At 35.0% G+C, this 23,764-nt stretch overlaps 1 protein-coding gene across 1 annotated transcript; it reads right to left on the reverse strand.

Moving 5' to 3' along the window:
- Positions 1–1,378: 1,378 nt before the first annotated feature.
- On the reverse strand, positions 1,379–23,701 carry LOC121408542. The gene is made up of 5 exons (XM_041600037.1): positions 23,617–23,701; positions 5,279–5,459; positions 4,096–4,216; positions 3,401–3,601; positions 1,379–2,676 (listed from the first exon to the last, which is right to left on the reverse strand). The coding sequence occupies exons 2-5, from the start codon at positions 5,429–5,431 to the stop codon at positions 2,432–2,434; spliced, it is 720 nt and encodes a 239-aa protein (XP_041455971.1). The 5' UTR covers positions 5,432–5,459; positions 23,617–23,701; the 3' UTR covers positions 1,379–2,431.
- Between the last annotated feature and the right edge of the window lie 63 nt (positions 23,702–23,764).

The following is a 23,764-nucleotide window of genomic DNA, read 5'->3' on the forward strand; positions in this document are numbered from 1 at the left end:
TCTTTGTAAGATGGGGCCCAGGTGTGGAATGATAGGATACAAGGGGAGATTATGGGACAGGCAATGTCATTTGTGATTGAACCTCCCAGCCCTCCTTCCCTACTTTTACGACACCCTGGAACCGCCTCTAACCAAAATGTATCTCAATTATGGAAAGCCAGTGAGGATATAATCATTAAAAATATAATTCATAAGAAGAGCTCTCCATGGATGACTGAGTCATTGATTTGATCAAACAGTGAGATGCTTTCCAGTTACTGGTATGAATATTCCCTAGGGAGTGGAGAGTGTGCATATATATATAATGTGTGTGGGCAAGGGTGCAAGAATCAGATCACATAATCTGTAAGTGTACCATGTCCTTTTCAAGTTAGTGATTGGTACCTGGACAATGCTAAGAAATATTAAAACTGGATTATCTACTGAAATGTTCTTATCTTGATCTTTGATTGAAATAATACGATGAACTTCCTTCGTTTCAACGTGGACATCAATTCTTGGATGTGATGAATAAATATCAAAATCTAAATACAAATACCATAAAACTATATAAATACTACTGTAAAATGAAACACAATGTATAAATAATTTCACTATAATTTAATCTATGGATCAGAAATTTACATATCATTACCTAATCTATGGTTAAAAAGACATGAATACAAACTAATTACCTGGATTCCACTGATGAGGATGCACTTCTTTTTGAAATATTTTTGTGTTTTCAGAAAATATAAAATTAGAAGATGCTACAACATAGAAAGGGCAGTGTTAAATTTTTTTCAGTCCAAATACATTACTTCTTGTCCAATACATTACTTCTTGTCCAATTCTAACTGTTACAAACTGTTGCATGAAATAAGTGTTGCAATTTCAAAGTATACAGAGTAAAAACAGAAAGTGGCATTGCTGAATAATAGAGAGCATAACTTTCAGGTATGCTCAAAATGCTGGCTAAACTTGCCTCTTAGTTGTGCAACCAATAAAGGATCAAATCATATCGTAAGGATATTCTCTTTAAAGAAAAACATCCCTAATCCAAATACATTTATCTATGAAATAAAAACATGCACACACAAATCATAGAACTATTCTGTAATAGCTCCATGCACAAATCAAACTGATATTTGGCAATATAAACAAGAGGATATTTTTCAAACTCATCACCATTATGAACACAAAGACATCCACAACCTCGAGAACACAAACTTAAACTAAAGCAATATGAACATTGATGACAACTCAAAATTATTGCAAAAGCAAACACAACATCAATCAAAAATTATGGAAACCCAAAGTTACATGTACATGTATACACCAGGAAAAGACCTGAAACAATTCCCAAAATACAGCAATCGACCCCCCCCCCAAAAAAAAAAAAAAGAAACTAAAACCACAGTTCTGGAGTCTTTCATCTTTTCATCAAAACCAAACTGCAAAATAAAGCTACTAGACAGAGTAGTAGTGAAGAGTCTAATTCTAACATTCTGTTCTACATTGGAGGAAGGCATGCTGATATTCAGGGGTGTATCCAGGGTCTATTAATGGGAGGGGGATAATGTTTAAAAAAAGGGTTATCTCCATGCTAAGGAGCATTTTCCCATCAATTTTTAAGATAAAAAAAATCATTCCTTATGGCCCCCTTTGCCCCCCCCCCCCCCCCCCTGATCTGCCTCTACCGATATTGTATAGAAATAATCAACACATCAACCCTGTTCTCTCCTTCTGGAAACAGATGGAATATTGTGAATTTTCTTGATTATACGCACAATATAAACTAAAGTGTAAAATGCAACCTGAAAATATTGTGGGCCGCAGGCAATAAGTTCAGAAATTACACCAAATTCAATGCCATCCAATGGACACACACATATTTTACAAATTGATCCAGATTTGAAATTTAATGATTGAGATAAATCCATTCTTGTAAAAGAATATATGTATATCAACATTTAAAGTAAAAACAAAACAGATCGAAATACGTTTCTACATGTAAAACCTGCCGTCGATACAGCATACTGGTTGGTAATTTGTACAATAATCCTAGCACAATCTAATACTTCAAATGATTATTTCATGATTTGAGTCAAAATTCATCTCAAACATTGTTTTAAATGAAGAAATATTTGGTATTATGAGGTGGAATAAGTCAGGCAACTGGAACAATGCCAATTTGTGAATCTCCACAGGAAGTTCATTGAGACTTTCCAAAGCTTCGTAACTTGTTTACTTTCTCTATCCCTGCCATCTCTTTTCATCAAACTTGGTTATCTTCTCCCTGATATTAATTTACTTTAAAAGATGATGATGAACAGCAATCGTCTAGCGCCATTTATCTGTAAGAAAATATTCAAATCATGTGACTTAATGGAATTTCATTCAAGCACCCCCCCCCCTCCTTTTCCCGCTGTTTGTTATTCCATCACCTTAACTACTTGGACTCTCGTTTAGAAGCACGGACTAGATCCACCTTATCTTCGATGATGGATAGCTGTTTGCCGAGATCGTTGAGTTCGTGCTGGACGTGGGCTATTCTCGCTTCTATCCGGTCTAGTCGGTTGCCGTCACTGGGCCCAACGAACCTCCAGAGTGCGTAAACCATGTAGAAGCCGGAAAGGAGGAAGGCGGTGAAAACGGCGTTGTTGGTGATTAAAGAGACAATGAAACCCAGAAGACCTGTATTTGAGGTGACAAGAGGATAGGTGGATTGCATGAGAAGCTGATGACAACTTATGAATCAATGACCCAACTTACTATGAAAATTAATTCTGCGATATTTTGATTGGATGCACCCATGAAGTTCTGTGATATCAGGTCAGTAGTGGAAAGTGTTTGGAGACTTTTTTGGAGACTGTAGATGCCTTGGAAGACAAATAATATGAAGGGCAGCTCAATGACTTGTTTGACAAAAAAAACAGCTACAGAAAAATGCAGAGTTATGACTTTTTTATTTTTATTTTGCGAGATAGCATAATAGCAGCTATCCAAATGTTGTGTAAAAAAATTCAATATATTCATATTTCAATGGATTGTGACGTCTTAATTTCAATGCTTTATTTTAAAGAAGCAAATATGAAAAAATGTGTCTGATTATAAAAAAATGCACAAATAAACTCATCTTCAATATTATGAGAAAATGGTACTTTATCAAAATTTTATGGGAAGCTGCTAAAAAATGATGTCATATCCAAATTTTATATATTCATTGACATCTTAAATGGATTTTCAACAAACTTTCATTAAGAATACACAGCATTTATCTACTTGCCTATTCAATGGCACGCTATATACTACCAACTATTAGCTCCAGCTGCTTAAAAGGCGGTAAGTGCTCCTCCTAAATCCAACTCCATGCCAGGTTGGGATCATTTTAAAATCACAAACAATTTCTTCAACTTACCTAGGAATACAAAAAGTTCATACATGCACCACGCTGGACCATAGAGGGCGTGAACCAAAAGTGAGGTTGCCATGACAAAGAAAGTGAAGCCTGATGAAAAGTAATGATAGCCTAGGTATCCCGTCATCACCCAGACAAAGAGGAGGACAGCATCCAGGACAGTCTTCTCCATCTTTTGTAATTCAGCTAATAAATCAGGAGCTGAGGGATAGACAAAATAAATACAGATTAGACATCGAAAATTAAAATTCATGGGAAATATTTCTACATTGCTCAAATTTCATTCCTATTTGTAGTTTAATGTCAGTCTTCTTTTCTATGGAATTAAAGTAAGCGATGATAGCGATGGTGTTGTTGATGATGATGGATGATGATTACAATGATGATGATAATAATGTTAATAATGGTGGTGATGATATTGATGCTGATGACACTGATGCTGTGATAATGATGAAACTGATGATTATGAAATGAGGGTGATGTTAATGAATATGATGATGATGATGGTATGATCAATGATGATGATGATAGTTGCGGTTGTACTCAAGTTTTTAGTTGTAGCAAGAACAAGCTATTTTCAGATTTAAATGACTTCTGTGACCTTTGAACTTTTATCTTGAAAATAATCATATTATTGTCCCATCCTATATAACTCTTTGTGGGTCTGTACTTGTACCAATTTCTTCCATACTTACTTTTAACATTAAATATCGCCAGGGTGATTTTATCTACAAATTTGACAGCATCCTGCATTAGTCTACCATCCTTGAATTTCTTGAAAGTCAATGAGGACTGACGAGAAGACTTCTGCCATGCCTGTTTGAAACAAAAAAAAATCAAAACATCAGAATGCATCATGCATGTTAACTTCAAAATATTTGAAAACCAGGAAAAAATCATAGGTCCTAGTAACTTTTAACAGCTTTAATAATATGAATAGGTAATTCAAATGCTAAGTCAATCATAACTGAAAACACGGAACGGAATGGAGAATGTGTATACAAGTAAGACTGATTGAATTCAATGACTGCGGAAATGGTAAATTGTAAGCACTTCATGTACGGTAATAAGCTCCTTATGACTAATTTGATTCATAATTATCAAGACCTCGCACTACAACTGGCTTGAATACTCCCCAGGGAGTGGAGAACATGTATACATTTTATGCAAGCAAGACTGATTGAATCCAATGACTGGGGAAATGGTAAATTGTAAGCACTTCATGTAATAAGCTCCTTATGACTAATTTGATTCATAATTTTCAAGACCTTGCATAGAACTTGCTTGAATACTCCCCAGGGGGTGGAGAATTCATATTTTGTTATGGAGGAAAGACTGATTGAATCCAATGACAGGTTTTGTGATGGCAGGTAAATACATGTGTTGAGCACCTAGGTAATAATTGGATACATTATCAAGACTTCACGTTATAACTGGATGGAATACACTAAAAAGGAGTGGAGAATGCGTATACATTTTATGTGCACATGACATGAGTAATGGTTATGAGTACTTTATGCTTCAGGCAACTTATAAAATTGGATCAAGACCTCACACGGCAACTGGCTGGAATACTTCAAAGGGAGTGGAGAATGGAATCTAATGAATGTGGCACTAATTAGAGTTTTCATGTAAGCACCTTCTAAAAAAAAAAATCAAGACCTTCCGATTGAAAGGCAAAAGTGATCATTACAATTACACCACAACGCTTCAACCTCCATGTAAGTTCCCCAACAGATGCATTCAGAGTGTACTTTTCGTACTTGATTGAAATGAATCCAACGACCGGGGTAATAATATGCTGTAACGTGCTTTGGGCCATTCTGGGAAAAGCGCCTTATAAAAATTGGCTATTATTATTATTATTCATGATCTTACCTTTTGGGCCTCTCGGACCACTTCGGCGTTGGAGACGTCCCTCCAGGACTTGTTGAAACTCTTGGAGATGGAGCCAGTGGCTTGGTAATTGTTCCACACCAAGAACAGGGTCATACCCATAAGTATGGACAGGATAAAGAGACGCCAGGTCATCGTGGAGGTCAGATGGGGTCACTAAATCCTGTGAGTGAGAGAGAAAGGGGATGGGTTGTTATTTAGGGGACATGGAGATTGAATAGTGCTTGTGGACCAACTGGAAAACTCCCATCTTCTGCAAAGACTATTAAACCAAGAAACTGCACTACCAGTAGAAGTTGCGCTTCTAGAGGATATCAAGGTTACTTTACACATTTTATTATATTCACTACTGGTAGTAAAATACGAGCTGTGATTGGCTGGATTGGTACCACGTGACCTCCCTTCAAAAAGTTATATTGTACATATGTACAATATAACTTTCGATTTTTGGATGGCAAAATCCATGATGGGGGGCTTAGATTGAGGGATCAATTTACTATAATAAATAGTGAACGTTCTATCATACAACATTACTGGACTATATGAACTCCAAATATAAAATTATCCCTCGTGCAAGCCTATTTCACCTCGGCCTTCGGCCTCGGAGAAATAAACCTGCACTCGGGATAATTTTATATTTGTCGTACGTATAATCCAGTATATTGTACAATAGATTGTACACTATTTATATAATATTCAATACAGACCCATCACCATCAGCCTGAATTTTATAATTATTTCTGATCCAGCAATTCATCACAATCAGATAATCTCAAGATTATTTGTTATATTTTCAATTATTAAAACCAATATAAAATACATTATAAATCCATTACAAAACATATCATATCATGGTTAGAACCAAAGTGAAGCAGAAGCTGGCAAAATAAAAAAGAAAGAAGTAATAGGTAAGGGAATAAATAAACACACATTTAAGAAATAACATTAAAAAATGATCTTAAATAAGAGGCAATTTGCAGGCTATTTGGGGCTCAACTCAAGTTAAATCCCAAGTCAACTTAATTTTTTCCAAAAAAATAGATGTCTTTGGTGATATCCTGCTAATTCACATGTGACATCGAATTTAGGTTTTGACTTTTCATGGTACAAATCCTTGCATGAACACTATTCACATATATTGAAGAAAAAAACAAATTAAAAGAAAATTGAAAAAAAAAATGAAATTGTGCCTGAAATACACATGCTCTGTAGCCCAAGTGGGACCCCCCCCCCACTAAGGCTGACAGGAATGGGGTTAATACTTGAATCACAATGAGAGCTTATCGCCCTATGGGATAGAATCTTGAGATTACGAAAATACAGGCTAATGGAAAACTACCCTGTATCGTACACCACACAGCGACTCTGCTTCATTGAAAGGAAGAGGTGATATCTTCCCATAACCATCACACATCCTGAAATAAAAGCTTATATTGAATGAATTTTTGACAGTGGTTAAAGGGGTACTCCAAGCTAAAAAAAATATCTACATGTACATATTACAGTAATATCAAATGATCAAAATGCTGAATTTGATAAAAGTTGAAAAAAAAATATTCTTTTTTCAATTTAACATTATTTTGTAATTAACTGCATGTCATCCTGAATATATATGCAATAAGTGGGCTGATGATTTCATGTCCCAAGTTTCTTTATTAAATGAAATCTTGACATAACACCCATTTCCCTTGCAAGAAAATTTAAGATCTACCAGTATTACGTTTGTCTGATTTTATTCTTTCTGTTTATGCCATTTTTCAGCCAAGAAAACCCCTTTAATTCATGCCTCTGCCTTTACACCTTCATTTTCAATTTGCGATTTCAATTCCGGTTTTATTCATTGGGCTTTTCAAAAATTATGTCATTGCAAAGTTTATGTGAAGACTATTCATATTCAGCTCACGGAGGCTTATATTTCCACATTCAAAAATATTTACACAATAAAATGTATTTCATCTTCATGTTAAGGTTTATTCCACACTCTTGCTCTGTACAAAAGCATTCAGTCTGTACTTCATACATATCTTCTTTTGTCTTTCTTCTTAGACCTTTAAGAGCATTGAGATTGTAGGAATACAAATAAGTATGAAATGATCAGCACAAGTTCTTTTTTTTTTAATTCATCAGTTTATGCATATGTGTGTTTTGGGGAAAAACCAAAACAAAAGATATGCGTCTTTAAAAAGTAAATGGGGAAAACAACAACAACAACAACAACAACAAATGTCATGCAGTCACTTGATGATACCTGGCACCCACAGCGGCAAAGATAAATCCAATCATTGAAATATAAACTAATGGTTTAAGCTAAGGATTCACTACTGTACTTAGCACAACCTTCTAACATTCTGATTGCACAGCTGGACCTATTGACTGACGTACATTACACATTGCATACATACCAGTGTAAATTACCACCTCATAGATTCATATTAAAGGGCCACTCAGTGTTGAAATAACCACTCAAAAGGAACATCATGCAATGACAGTTCATGTCTAATGATGGTGACACTGACAAATGATGATGATGATGATGATGATGATAGCAATAGTGATTGCAATGGTGATGATGGTAAAGTTAAAGAGGAAGTTCACCCTGACAAAAAGTTTATTGTAAAAATACCAGAAAAAATCATTAAAAATATTGCCGAAGGTTTGAGAAAAATTCATCGAGTAATTAAAAAGTTATTAGAATTTCCATTCTTTGATTTGTGACGTAATATGCGAGCAGCATCCCTACATAGCGAATGGTAAAAAATCAATGAAATGTCATTTTCTCAGAAAATTGAAAATGGTTTTCACAGTAACTTTTGTATATATAGACAAATCATTTCACACCCGATCATGAATAGAAAACAAAATTAAGTCATCAGGAACCATACAAAATTTGAAATTCATGCATTTTATATTACATAACACATGGGGCAGGTGCTCGTTTATGACGTCACAAATCCAAAACTTTGAACTCTCATAACTTTCTTACTCTTTAGCAGATTTTCCTCAAACCTTCACCAATATTTTTTACTATTTTTTCTGATATTTTTGCAACAAAGTTTTCTTCAGGGTGAACTTCCTCTTTAATGGTGGTTGTACGTGGATGTGATGGTGGTAATGATGGATGATGGCTGATCAAGATAATCGTGATGGATGTTGGTGGTGACGATGGTGATGATAATAATGATGATGTTGATTATGATGGTGGTTATGATAATGGTAGTTTTGATGATTTTCTCCCCCTTCTCATCCCTCCTCTCCTTTCCACTCACTCCTCTATTGCATTATCCTTGTATCTCCTCTTTCTCCCTCTCCCCTTTCTCTTTCTTTTCTCTTCCTTTCTTTTCTCTTCTTTTCTTTTCTTTTCTCTTCTTTTCTTTTCTCTTCTTTTCTTTTCTCTTCTTTTCTATTCTCATTTTTCTTTTATTTTATTTTCTCTTCTCTTCTCAATTTTCTCTTCTCTTCTGTTTTCTTTTCTGTTTTCTTTCCTTTTCTTTTCTATTCTATTTCTCTTGTCTTCTCCTCCTTCTTCCCCACCTGACTCTTCCCGCTTTCCACTGATTAGGATACTACTGTACATCGACAATCATACTTTTTGCAAGCAGGTTTTTCACTTAAATACAAGTGCAGTAATAAATTACTGCCATCTTAAAGTACCAGTCTTCTTTTCATTTAACTTGAAAAATCTTTGAAGTTTTTCTCCTGAGTTCAGGATAATAGGAAACATCATCCCTTCCCCCTGCACATCCATCATCCCTCATGTGGATGTCAAAGTTTCCAATAACAAAAGGGTCATTCTTGATCATGTGAGTGACCGAAATTATGACAAATCTTGACTTTAATTAGTTATCATCCCTTATGTGGATGTCAAAATTTCCAATGACAAAAGGGCAATTATTGGTCACATGTTTGACCGAAATAATATAAAATCTTGACTTTAATTACTTATTTAAATCTGAAAGTTTTAGAAATTTAGTCATTCAAATGTTATATAACTTTAACATGTTTTGTAGTCAGCTATTATTTGAAAATATCTTTCCGCTGTCTCCAATATGCAACTTTAAGGTCAGAGGTCAAAAGAAGTGGGTCACGTGTGTAACTTCACACAGAAGCATGATTTTGAAAGTTTAATTTTGTTTTGAAATTCCTTTGAATTTCAAAATGAGATTAAACTTTCAAAATAAGTTTTCAAGCGCTAAAATTTTTAGATTTATAACTAATTAAAGTCAAGATTTGTCATAATTTTAGTCACACACATGACCAAGAATGGCCCCAAAAGGAAGAACTTTTAATATGTAAAACAAGATAAATAAATGATACAATACCTTCTTCCTAAATCTGACAATTTTATCAACAAAGTTTTAAATATTCTTATTAGCTACAATCCCCTTAAGTCAGGTTTCTTATCTAAGTTATTCAAAATTGAATTAGAGCAAGTGAAAATACAAGAGATATCTCCACGTAGATTTTGGTTAATTTTCTTAAAAATTAATGAAACATCCACTAGAAACTTCATAGCTCCAAGGCTAGTAACCATGTGCAGGAAAGGTTCTTCTCTGTCTCTAAGTGCAAATAAAAGACGTTGGGCCAGATGCGTAAAAAGCAGCAATTGCTTCAAGCTTAGGCAATTGCTAGCCAAGCAAAAGATCATGACTTAGGAATTGCTTTCTTTTGTATGCATAACCCTTTGCTTGTGCTTAAACCCTTTTCTTGCCTTTAGAAAGCAATTGCTTCCGGTTTGAACAATAGCGATGTCATGCTGGTGCGAACACGACTCACAGAACAAATGCGGGAATCGATTGAAAAAGTGTGGCAGTGCAAGATACCGCTACTCCCATGTAACATCTTTTCCTTAGACGTGGTGTCAAACTATTCCTTTAACTTGTTTCTAATTAATAAATTCATATAGTTGGCATTCGATTTGCATTTAGTAGGAAGAAAACATATGGTCCATGCAGGCTACTGTACACCTGAGATTTCTTCTCACGTGTATAAAAAGGATTATAAAATGCGAACACTCTGGTTAAACAAACGCTCAAGCTGCTCTGACAGAGCTTGAAAAAAACCCAAGCAAATGTTTAAACGCACAACCAAAAGGTTGTTTTTTTTCTAGCAATAGTTTAATCATCAAGCAAATGTTAGCAGACAGTTACCAACTGCTTGAACTTACTAGCAAAACAAATTTTGCAAACTCATTTTTATGCATACGGAATCAAGCCACAGCCAAGCAAAAGCGATTGCAACTTTTCATGCATCTTACACAATCAATGAAATTAAATTTTCTTGCGATAGAAATTAGGAATTGTAATTTTTTTAGCATAATGTATAAATTAGACACTATTATGGGCTTTAGCTATGACAGGCACATTATTCACAAGCAAGTACGCAAATTAAAGGCAATGTACAGTAACGGGACTTTTGGCACTTGGGATTGTTAACTATTTTGTCAGCTGGAATGAAAATCAAAACACTGTATAATCTGATATTAAGTCATATTTCAAACACAGCTAACATTCCTATTCATGAGCAAAGTTGAATCATGGCTTTCCCTGTAACTTTTCTTGTGGCTCAGCAAGATAACAGTTTGCTAAAAATAAATTATCTCAAATCAGTATTCTGAAAATTCTCTTATGTAGGCAGGGCTCCACACATTTTTCTCCTGGTCCATCCTGCTCATGTTGGACCAGTATATACCCAGCTTTTCCACTTTTTACAGGTCTGAACATATTACTGATTCCCCCCCCCCAAAAAAAAAAAAAAAACATACAAGATTGAAGTTTATTTTGCCGTCTTTTATTGTTTTTATTCCCCTCCCCCCCCAAAAAAAAATACAAACAAAGAGAACATATGCACAACATGATTAATGAGGGCCATTTCTCAATTTTGGAGAGCCATTATTTCAAGATGCCAGATTCATTTTTATAATTCATAAAAGAGGAGAAAAAAAATCATTTGTATCAGTTTGATATATCTTACTGGTCATGTTGGACCAGTAAATCTGGCTATTTTTGAAAAGTTACTGGCCCAACAGCAATTTTCACCGGTCTGGGACTGTCAGACCGGTGCCAGTGTCGATCGCTAATGTACATTGTAGGCCTACCTCTGAAAGGACTTCCCTTATTATATTACTGACATGCCCACTATTCTATCATCAACCAATCATAAATGTTTTTATATGCTTACATCAACCATTATGTAACATGCTTACATTAACCATCACACAACATATATGAGCAGCTGCTCCATACATATAAAATGAATAAGTTTAAAGTGTTTAATGGTTCTTGATGGCTTTTTTTTTCAGGAGTGGGTGTGAAATGATGTTTGTATTGATATACTGAAGGTAAAATAAAAACTGATTTCAAAATTGGGAGTTGGGAGAAATTAATGGCCAAACACAGATTTCCAAACTTTTTTTGAGGGGTCTATAATAACCAGATAAGATAATAACTTTTTATTTGACAGATTTTCCTCAAGCCTTTGAAAACAATTTTTATTTTTTCCCCGCTAGTTTTTTAATAAACTTTTTGACAGGGTGAACTTCCCCTTGGATCAAGATGGGCAAAAAGGTAAACATGTGGAGCAGAAGGACAAGAGGAGAAGAAACCAAAAAAGGAAAAGAAGAAAAAAGGAGAAATATATGAAAAATATACATGTGGGGAATAAACTCAATAAAGAGAATATATGGCACTCTCCAACATATTGGACATATCTGCAGATTGAATTGGATTTGCATGCTGTTAACGTGCACAGGCTTTTCAGAACAAAGTCCCGCGTAGCTGAGTGAAGATGTCCGATGTTTGGAGCCAAAAGAGGTCCATTTTGGTAAGTATATTATTTACTGATTTCTGTATCAAAGGTTACTGACGCGCGCGTCCTAATATTGGGGAAGAACAATAGGAAACAAGATGGCGGCGTAAACATCGGTGAGTCTCTCCTGTCTTTTCATAAAATTTTTCTCATTTTTTTATGAATCCTTGTTTAGAAATGAAATCGATAGCGTAGAAATTTCAGAAATGAAGTTATATCCCATTTAAAGGATTTAGGGCTCAATCTTTTTGTTTTAGAAGTAGAAATCTCGGGGGCGACAGTTTGAGGTTTTTTAGCAGTATGTGTAGATGAATGCAATAGAATCCCTGGCTTTGTTGAGAGTAAGCCCGGGGGGGGGGGATACTCGACAAAAAAAGTGGCAGGCATGTGCCGCAGCCGAGACAAAAAACGGGGGCTCCGGAGTAAGCTTATTGTAAAAGGGAGGGTCTTCGGAACAGGCTTCGAAACTACAAATGTTTGAGAAAACCGAGGTTCTTGAAACGGTTTGCCTGCGTGTGAGTGCAGTATGCATTCCTATGCAGGTAGCCCGGCGGCGCTGGGTGCGCTCTGGCATAGGTGACGGTCGGACAGCACTCTGCGGCCGCTTTCCACCAAAGCTCATTGAAGCGGATGAATGCAGCCGGAATGGTTATGCAAACTTTTGGAGCGGATTTCTTTTTTCTTGATAAGAAGAAAATGCTATGCTTTGGAGCGGCTTTCTTTGTTCTTTTTCCAAATATATTTAAAAATGCTATGCCTTGGAAAGGAGATTTGAGCGTAAAATTAGGGGTCCCCTCGGCCCTCCACAGCACATACCCACCACGCAATCTATACTGAGTGCCCCCCCCCCCCCCGGAGTAAGCATTGGTTAGTAAATGTTTACTCTCTCAAAGCATTCTGGCGACATTTAATATTATTCTGTTCATGTTATTTCAATTCTATTTTTCTGACATATTTCAATTTCAAATCAAGAAATTCAACATATGTACCACATATGCATGATTTTTCATTGATTCAATGATTGTATTTTTGTTTTGGTCCAATTATGCATAAGTGTCTGATATATTCGCTCTTTATTCTCGACCCTATACGTTAATTAGCATGATTAGAGAAGCTAGATAGAGACCACTCCTAGTACCAATGAGGTCCATACATGTTAATGTTTGGACCTCATAGGCGACATTACCCAAAAATATGGGTTAGACAATGCTGTTCTGATTTCCAACCCAAGACTTTGGTAAATGTACGCCTTAATACAAATTGGAGTTAAGTGATATGACTTTCATTTGGTGGGGAGACATTAAAAGTATTAATTAAGTAGTTCAAATTAAAATAGATTATCATTAAACTTACATTTCAGGCCCTTTTTGTTGATTTTCGGTGAGCGTTCCAGACAGCTGCGACGAGTGATCAACTCCGAAGTGATACGCGAACTGGTCAGCTGATCGGTCAGGTGATCGGTAGATTATCTTTTTGTCAGACGTTCATAATTTATGTAAAGCGTATCAATCTTCAGTATCTTGATTCCAAAGTATCAGTATTGCAGATAAATGTCATTATTGATTGGAATCAGTGGCGGATCGGGGGGGTAGGGGTGGGGGTGAGCATTTCTGGCGGATCGGGGGGTGGGGTGGGGGTGAGCATTTCTGCCCGATCCCCCTATTGAGATTTGTAGTAAATATTTTGGAATTAAATACGTTGTTCATACTAGTTATGCGACCCCTCCCTTATGATGATCACAGCATTATTTGTAATGGGGATATTTCGTTCATAATTATTCTTGTCTCTTCTTTCTCTTTTTTAGCCTTTTTTTGCTTGTTAAAACCTTTTTTCCTTTTTTTTTTGGGGGGGGGGCTCGCCAAATTTTACGTGGGTCAAAATTACCTTCATTTTTTTAGTGACAATCTTTTTTTCATTTGTCCAGTTCTACGCGAGACAAAATTACCTTCGATCATTATTATAGTTAAAAACTTTTTTTTATTTTTTATTTATTTTTTTTTTTGGGGGGGAGGTTGCCAAATATCACGCGAACGTTTTTCAGCTTTTACTGTTTTATTTGACTTATAATCAAATATTAAATGGGGCTTACCACAGTTTTTTTTTAAGTCAATTCATAAGAATATTCCTCCTCGGATTTGAGCTTTCTTTCATGAAATATCAATTTTTTTCATGATTACCAAAAATACTTAAAATTTTTTATCGGTGTATGCCTATAAAGCTTTAGCTCATGCGTTGCGCCTGCCATATTTTAATGCTGATCAACTTTATGCTTTTAATGAATTCCTAAAAACAATAAATTCTCAGATCATCAATTTTGTCGCAATCGAATAATTCGATTGCGTCTCTCTATCAGTTTTGAATATTCATAAAAAATATCAGCTCGTGCTTTTTGCTCATAATATTTTGATTAGTAAATTCTTCTCTTATATAATCGAGTCGGATAGATAGATAGATAACTAGAGAGAGAGAGTTGGGGGGGGGGGTCCCTCAGCTACTTGTCCTCGCTTATTTGTTATTATTTGTTATTATGCTCATGTTGTGAGAGCTTTGTGTTTTCACATTTTTTTCTTTTTCAACCTTTTTATTGTCTCGGAGCTTCCCTCTATTTCTTTACACTATATAATGTAGTCCTTTTTACCTCATTGTTTCAATCATTGGCGGCGGAAGCCCCAAATTTTAGGAGGGGACAACCTAAAAAATTTTGACAAGCAAAAAAAAAAGGCTCTCAACCCAAACATTTTAGGGGGGACGTAGGAAAATAAATTGACAAGCAAAAAAAAAAAAAGGTCAACAACAAATTTAGGGGGGAACGTCCCCGCTTCCGCCGCCTATGGTTTCAATTCTTTTTTTGTTCTCATTTCAATGAAAACATCATTATTAAACTGACGTAGAAGACTTTATTACGAAATTTTGACATTGTTTTGTTTCATTTGTTTGGCTTTCTTCTCCTCATCTTCTTTTTCTTCTTACTTTTTCCCTTTCCTTATTTTCTCTTCAGTATTTCATTCAGGTATCCGCCAATTTATACAACACCAAGCATATAGAGGCGGATAATCAGTGAGGGAGCATGACGGTGTGCCGCTCTAAAAAAAAAGGAGGAATATTGGAAGAAAAAAAGAAGAAGAAGGGATGGGGAAAAAATAAAGAAAAAAAAAAGATGATGATGGCAATGACGATGATGAAAATTATCTTGGTGATGATGATGGTTGTGGTGACGGTTGTGGTGACGGTTGTGGTGATGATGATGGTGATGCTAATGATAGTGGTGATGATGATGATGACGAGATGTAATTTTGTTATTTTGTCTTTGAAAAAATTAAGTAGTGCAAAGTTGAATTCATTTAAAGTTTATTATGAAAATAGCAGAAAAAAAATTGGTATGCATTCGAGGAAAATCCATCCCCCACCAATCTTTTTCAAAGGTAAGATTTTTTTTTTGCCCGGGGGGGGCCACTTCCATTCACGAGTGGATACCATGCGCGACCATGGGGTCTCGAAAAGCACCCTAAACACGTAATTTCCATATTCTGAAAATGCACCCCTTAACAAGTATTGGCGTGTGAAACCCTACCCTTAACAAGTATTGGAAACAAAACGATACTCTTGGCAAATATTCCCTGAAATGAACCCCTAAACAAGTACAGGAATGTTTTATTGTTACGGGTCCTTCGGTCGTCGGCTTTACCTTATTTGGTTTAGTACGACCCCACCTTCTACACCTCGCGCAAATCGGACTCTAAACACGAAGTGTTGGAGCAAAAAGGACATCCTTTATAAAACATTTTGATTTTGTTTTATCATCCCCGCAAATTAGACCCTAAACACGACGGTTTTCCTAGCGAATTAATAGATACCCTTTTTTCGTTATTTTTGTGTTTTTGACACCCTTATCACGTTACGTAGGTAACGTGCCCTATCGTGAAAAGGACATCCTTTTTACGTTTTTTTTTGGTCGCGCATGGTATCCACTCGTCAATGTAAGTGGCCCCCCCCCCGGGTTTTTTTGTGACGGCGTAGGCCTTTGCAAGCAGCTATTATTATGGTAAAAAAGTAAATGAAATGTCAAGAAATACATGATAATGATTTTTATGGTACATTTTAGTAGGCCTATATCAATTCATACTTGTTATCAAAAAGAAAAAAGTGGGTCGTTACGGACCATTAAAAATGGGAAATTTGGGCATTTTATATTTACACTACAGGGAAAAAGAAACTTGGCATTCGGGATCGTGAAACACGCTAGCAAATGTGCGGGATGGTCTAACGGGATTTGAACGGATTTGTAGCGGGAAACTCAAAAGTGAGACGCAAATTCTAGCGTGCTCGATCGTGATTTTATCGTGCGCGGTCGTGATTTTCATCCCCGCTTCTAACGTGATTTCCATGCTTCCACCGAGATCCCGTTGGTTTGACGCGCGTTTTTGCGCGATAGATGTATGCGCAAGCTAGTTTCAGGACATGCGCGCGCACCTTTTAAAAGGCGAGACAACAACAGGAAATGATTTTAAAGGGAATGATCACCCTTGCGCGAAACTGAACAAAAAGGATTGAAGTGGAAATGTAACTGTATTGACGACTTTCATTGCTAATTCATTTTTACTCTGACATGAATATTGCGTGTTCACAGATCATTCATTGAATATCCGAATGTGTTTTTTTTTTTGTAAAGAGGAAACCCTTCTTATTCATGATTATAAGGCGGGACATGTTTTAAGATTGTCTTGAGGCTTTCACAATTTCAGATAATGTCCATTTACATTTTGAACAGAATTTATGTTCTCCGATAAGAAATATTAAAGACGCATTTTCGGAATAATAGAGACATCCCGGTGTGACAAAAATGGGTATAAAATGATAATCTATAAAATGGTTGAAGTTCCTTAACATATTTGTAAAGAGTTATGAAATGGAAATCATCTGATTGAGATATTTCAAGTCCGGTGTCGGCCCTGATGGTGTTGAAATTTTGATTGCTTTCCCTAACTCTAAAACTTATTCAAGTTTGCATAACTGATTCAGATCACATTATTGTCATCTCAACAACTAGTGATTGACTTTTCGGGACCATCTTCATTTTATGTTTGGCGTTATAATCGTGTAAAAATTGACCATACACCAACACCAAAAAGGTCAACACCGAACTTGAAATCACCCATTTACGACTTGAAATTAATGATGATCTAAAAATAATTGTAAGTTCTTAACAAATTCGTAAAGAGTTTTGAGGTTAAAATATAATCATATCGATATGATTCATGATGTAAAATCACTCAAATTTACTTCCGAAATATATGAGTTTCGCTTCGATCTTGGAGCACATACCCTGATAAAAAGGTACAAAATATAATCTATAAATTGTTGATGGTTCTTTATTCGTAAGAGTTATGACGTAATCATGTCAGCTATGATTTATGACATGAAATTATACTCAGCATTTGAAAGATAGGAGTTGCGCTTGGATATTGGAGCTCCTTGGTCTGATTAAAGCGTATGAAAATGATTGATAATCTATTAATTTTGTTGAAGGTTCTTGACATAATTATTCGTAAAAAGTTTTAAGGAAGAAAGTAATCATATCCATGACTTTGTAATCTATGACGTAAAATAATTTTTCTTAGCTTTCGAAAGCTACGAGTTTCGCTTGGATATTGGAGCATCTTATAGCCAGATCAAATTATATGAAAATGATAATGTAAAATTGTTGAAGGTTCTTAACATATTCGTAAAGAATTTGGAGTTAAAAAATCATTATTAGCTTTTGAAAGATACGAGTTTCGCTTGGATATTGGAGAGCCCTGGCTTGATAAAAAGTATGAATAATCTAGAAATATTGTTGGTTTTCAACATATGGATTCGTAAAATGTATTGAAGTATAAATCATATCATATCGATATGATTTATAACGTAAAATCGGATACTTCACTTTTGAAATAATACGAGATTCGATTGGATCTTGGAGCACACGGCATGGTAAAGAGGTATAAGAAATAATAATCTAAGAATTGTTGAAGGTTCGTATTCGTAAAGAGTTGTGAGGTAAAAATATCACAAAAATATGTTATACGACGTGAAATCATCCCTAACATTTGAAAGATACGAGTTGTACTTGCCTTTTCTAAAATATTTTCTTTTCAAATGAGTTTCGTTACGACTTGAGATCTTGAAGAAGGCACCAAAACAAAATTGTTCGGAAACAAACGCATTTACCATGTTTACGGCAATAAAAGAGACGTTCATTTTGATTGCACAGAGCGAAATATTTTCTTCCTCTTCTCTTCCTCCTCTTTTGTAGTTTATTCCTTTTTTTATTTTCCTTATAATTTTCTTCGACTTCTTAGCCATGTCCTGAACCTGGTCCTTTCTTATTTCCCTTCCTTTTGGACAATTCCAAAAAATTATCAACCTTTTTGTACGTCCGATTCCCTTTTTTCTCAAGTTTTACTTCATTTTCATAAACTGACCACACTGCAAAAACTGCGGTGTTTATTGAACAACAGTCTGGAATATATGACCACACGAAAGAAGTGTTGAAACAACACCGGCTTTAATTCAAATCGATGATTTATTAATAATTGGTGTTGTATAAACGCATATTTGGAATTAGTCCAAAACCAAACCAATGTTTTTTTAACACCTCTCTAGTGTGGTCATATAGATTCCAGACTGGTGTTGAATTAACACCGCAGTTTTTGCAGTGCACAGACTGTCAAAAGTAAAAGAAATCAGGGACAGAAAATTTCATGAATGTCCCGGTCGGACGGATAAGGAATATGGAGTTGTCCTTTTTGTCATCTTCTCCGTGTCCTGCACACGATTCTGCATTTTATTTCCCATTATCCCCAATATTCTTCTCTCTCAGCATTCGATCCGCAGTTGTTAGAAAAATATACAAAACTTTATAACAAGTTGTACACATTATATTCCACTCACTATACATTAGTTGGGTGGATGAAAGATTTATTCGCACAAAATATGATAATGCTTTGAAGGGCGGTTGGGGTCTATGCCGCAATGCCAATGGATATGACTTAACACTCATCATATCAAATACATAAATATTTTTAAAATCAATCAGACTTCCACCCCCGAAAAAATACACCAAAATACAGATAGGCCTATTACAATTTTTTTACGATATGACACCAGCTTTGGAATATCGCACCCCTCTTTCCATAAAGATGTTTGGCCTCTTGAAAATAAAATCTACTGATAGTGTGCTTCATTATGTTGTGAAAATTTGGAAATATAGGAAAATTACTTATCACGTTATTTTAAACAATTTATTATTTTCAGCAAATGAAGGCTTTGACAATTTGTTTTGAACATTTCCATTTACTATTCAAATCCTCTTAGGAATTAAGGTACAATGTCTGTCTTGATGAATAGAAAAATGATGGAAAATAAAACTACTCGTTCTTTGAATGAACCATGGATACAAGTGATTAAAAAAACAGAATTGATGAACAGAAAATGATGTCAGGCAAATCTACATCTTCTTTGAATGAAAGGCGTAGCTGAAAAAAACAAACATAGAATTGATGAACAGAAAATGCGAATCCATCCCTCCTTCAGATAAACAAAGTAACTGATTAAATATAAAAAAAGAGTTGCTGATGAACAGAAAAATGATGGAAAGCGAATCTATTCGTTCTTTGACGTATAACTGATGAAAAAACAATTGATGAAGAGAAAAATGATGGAAAGGGGATCTATTGGTTCTTGGAATGAACGATGTAACTGATAAAATAAAAATACAGAATTGTTGAACAGAAAAATGATGGAAAGCGTTTCTATGAATAAAAGACGTAATTGATGAAACAATTAAAAAACATAATTTTGGGGACTAAAAAAATGATGGAAAGGGAATAGATTTGTTCTTGCAATGAACGATGTAACTGATAAAATAAAAATACAGAATTGAACAGAAAAATGATTGAGAGTGAATCTTCTTTGATTAAAAGTCGATAGTGATGAAAATAAACACATGCAGAATTGATAAACAAAAAATGATGGTTAGCCAATATAGTCATCTCTGTTCAATTCTTAATAGATTTCGTATCTCAAAGGTTGTGTTTTTTATTTAAGTTATTCTATAACTATATGATTAATTCCGTTACAATAACTTGATTCTAAATCTCTAATTCATAACTCCATAGATAAAAACTCAAAACTGAATAATACTCGTCCTTTGAATGAACGTCGTAACCGATTAAATGGAAAAAAAGCATGAACAGAAAAATGATGGCAAGCAAATCTACTCGCTCTTTAAATGAACGACGTAACTGATAAAATAAGAAATACAGAATTTATGAACAGAAAATGGCGGAAAGCGGATCTTTTAACAAAAGACGTAAGTGATGAAATAAAAAAAACAGAATTGATGAACAGAAAATGATTGTGAGCAAATCTTCTCGTCCTGTAAATGAACGACGTATTACGGATTAAAAAAACAACGAACAATGATGGAAAGCAAATCTTCCTCGAATAAAAGACGTAAAAGTGATGAAATAAAAAAAAAACATAATTGACGAACAGAAAATTATGGGAGACGAATCTCACTTGTCCTTTAGATGAACGACGTATTACAGACGTAACTGATAAAATAAAAAAATACAGAATTAATGAACAGAAAATAATGGAATTATGGAAAGTGAATCTTCTTTGATTTAAAGTCGTAAGTGATGAAAATAACACAGAATTGATTAACAAAAACATGATGGTTAGCAAATATAGTCATCTCTGTTCCATTCTTAATATGGATTTCGTATCTCAAAGGTTGTTTTTTATTTAAGTATAACTATATGTTTAATTCCGTTACAATAACTTGATTCTAAATCTCTATTTCATAACTCCATAAATAAAACTCAAAACTGAATAATACTCGTCCTTTAAATGAACGTTGTAACCGATGAAACGAAAAAAAAAAGAGAATGAACAGAAAAATGACGGCAAGCAAATCTACTCGCTCTTTAAATGAACGACGTAACTGATAAAATAAGAAATACAGAATTTATGAACAGAAAATGGCGGAAAGCGAATCTTTTAACAAAAGACGTGATGAAATAAAAAAAAACAGAATTGATGAACAGAAAATGATGGTTAGTAAATCTTCTCGTCCTTTAAATGAACGACGTATTACGGATTAAAAAAAAACATTGAACAGAAAATGATGGAAAGCAAATCTTCCTCGAATAAAAGACATAAGTGATGAAATTAAAAAAAATACACATAACTGACGAACAGAAAATTATGGGAGACGAATCTCACTTGTCCTTTAGATGAACGACGTATGCAGACGTAACTGATAAAATAATAATAAAAAAAAATTAATGAACAGAAAATAATGGAATTATGGAAAGTAAATTTTCTTTGATGAAAAGTCATAAGTGATGAAAATAACAACAAAGAATTGATGAACAAAAAAAATGATGGTTAGCAAATATAGTCATCTCTGTTCCATTCTTAATATGGATTTCGTATCTCAAGGTTGTGTTTTTATTCAAATTTCTATAACTACGATTAATTCTGTTACAATCTCTATTTCATAACTCCATAATAAAACTCAAAAGTGAATTATACTCGTCCTTGAATGAAAGTCGTGACCGATTAAATGGGAAAAAAGAATGAACAGAAAAACGATGGTAAGCAAATCTACTCGTTCTTTAAATGAACGACTAACTGATAAAATAAGAAATACAGAATTTATGAACAGGAAATGGCGGAAAGCGTGATGATGAAATAAAAAAAAACACAGAATTGATGAACACAAAATGATGGTTAGCAAATCTACTCGTCCTTTAAATGAACGAATTATTACTGATTAAAAACAACAACAATGAACAGTAAATGATGGAAAGCGAATCTTTTATAAAAGACATGATGAAATAAAAAAAAAACGTAATGAACAGAAAATGATGAAAATACTCGTTGTTTGAATGAAATACGTACCTGATTAAAGTTTTATAAAATTACAGAAAAGATAAAAATGAAAGATAAAAAAGGATTATATAATCGTCCTTTAAACGGAAGAAGTCATTGGTAACAAACACTGGAAAATAAATCATGGAGCTAGCACCGTAAATAAACATTGGAAAGAGAATCTACTCGTCCTTTAAGCCAAAGACGTAACTATAACTATAACTGGGTCACTCGGTCAAGAGCTGCGCACATGGATTTCTATCGGGGGACGCGTTTGATGCGCGCGCTAGCAGTGGCCCGCTGTCTATCGGGAATTAAGGATTTTCTATCGGGTTGATAGCGTGTTGAAATATCGATCTTGCGGGTTGAAAATCCCGTTATCCATTTTGAAGTGTCCTAAAAATAACGGGATTGCATCGTGATTGCTTCGAGATTGCATCGTGTTTTGATCAAAAAGTGCCTAACGGGAAAATGCGCATCCCGCAAAATCATGCCAAGTTTCTTTTTCCCTGTAGTGTAGGATAGAGCAACTGCTCGTTATAGATGTCACAATAAATCAAGCATTCTAAATTCTATCAACTCCATTTTTTGTCAAATAACACCTTTATCGATATTTAGAAATGATTTTTTTCATATAATTTCATCATCTTTTTATCAGGGTGAAATTCCCCTTTAATTTACAAAACAGATTCGCAAACAATATCAAGAGTAGTGGGAGGCAAGGGTGGAAATCTAAGGTAGGGGACCAGGGGCTGGAAAACAGGCAAAAAAAAAACAAAAACAAACTAACAAAAAAAAACAAAAAGGAAGGTTTATCACCCCCAAAAGAAGGTCGTCTCGTCCAAAATACATGTTTTACTTCGATTTAAATGATGTAGGCCTATTTCTTTCCATCATATATAAAAGAACAAAAATAGTAGGGGGACATTTGATAATGTGCCCCTACTATTTTGGGTTAGGGGGAAGTGTCCCCCTGGGATTTGCGCCCATGTGGGTGGGGGGTGTTGCACCTCCTTTCGGAATCATTATGGAACAGTGTGAATAGTCGCTGTGATTTCGATCTCATACCTATAAAAAAAATAGAACAGAAGAACGCCTTGACCACAGGCCAAAATGCCTAACAATTTTTCCGCGGCATTAGCGACTCTCGTAAGGGGCGCTCCATTTATAAATAAAGTTGCATGTGTAGCTGTCTATGGCAACAGAATCTATCGCAGAATTGAAGCCAGAAGCGTGGGAATTTTCAAGAAAATTCAAGAAAAGAACCGGTGAGTACCGATTTAACAGTACTAATCTAATTAGTTACATGTATTGAATTATAAGAATATTCAATTTTTCGTGAAACAAAGCTTAGTTCTAAGCTAGGGCGGCCCAAATGCGCGTGAGTGGAGTCCCAGTTTCTTAACACGGGTAAGTATTGCGTTGTCGCCTAGAGTGATAGAGACTCTAGTTCAAAAATATCAAGACGCACTTATCTATATCTAATCCAACATAAAACTACACACGTGGGTCCGAGTGCCCAAAATCATATAGACAAATAAATGAAAATTCAATCACATTTCATCATCCAGACATCAAAATTTCGATAAATATCTTACCTAGATACTTGTTAGCACACTTGACTTGTACAAAAGTGATATTCTTCTTCAAATCTGGACTCGGTCGTGGTTACGGGGACCGGCACTTAGCGTTGCCTTTGCAGGGGATGGATCATAGACCAAGCTGCGACGATCGATGACCTAATGA

This window comes from Lytechinus variegatus, chromosome 2 (assembly GCF_018143015.1).
Source record: "Lytechinus variegatus isolate NC3 chromosome 2, Lvar_3.0, whole genome shotgun sequence".
NCBI classification, from domain to species: Eukaryota; Metazoa; Echinodermata; class Echinoidea; order Temnopleuroida; family Toxopneustidae; genus Lytechinus; species Lytechinus variegatus.

What these genes read in the sequence shown, in the direction of transcription:
- LOC121408542 (XM_041600037.1), bottom strand. Translation starts at nt 5,431, where the DNA reads ATGACCTGGCGTCTCTTTATCCTGTCCATACTTATGGGTATGACCCTG. An exon ending in TGGTCCGAGAGGCCCAAAAG is followed by an intron (nt 4,217 to 5,278) that starts GTAAGATCATGA and finishes TGTTTCAAACAG; the next exon opens with GCATGGCAGAAGTCTTCTCG. An exon ending in GGCGATATTTAATGTTAAAA is followed by an intron (nt 3,602 to 4,095) that starts GTAAGTATGGAA and finishes TCTATCCCTCAG; the next exon opens with CTCCTGATTTATTAGCTGAA.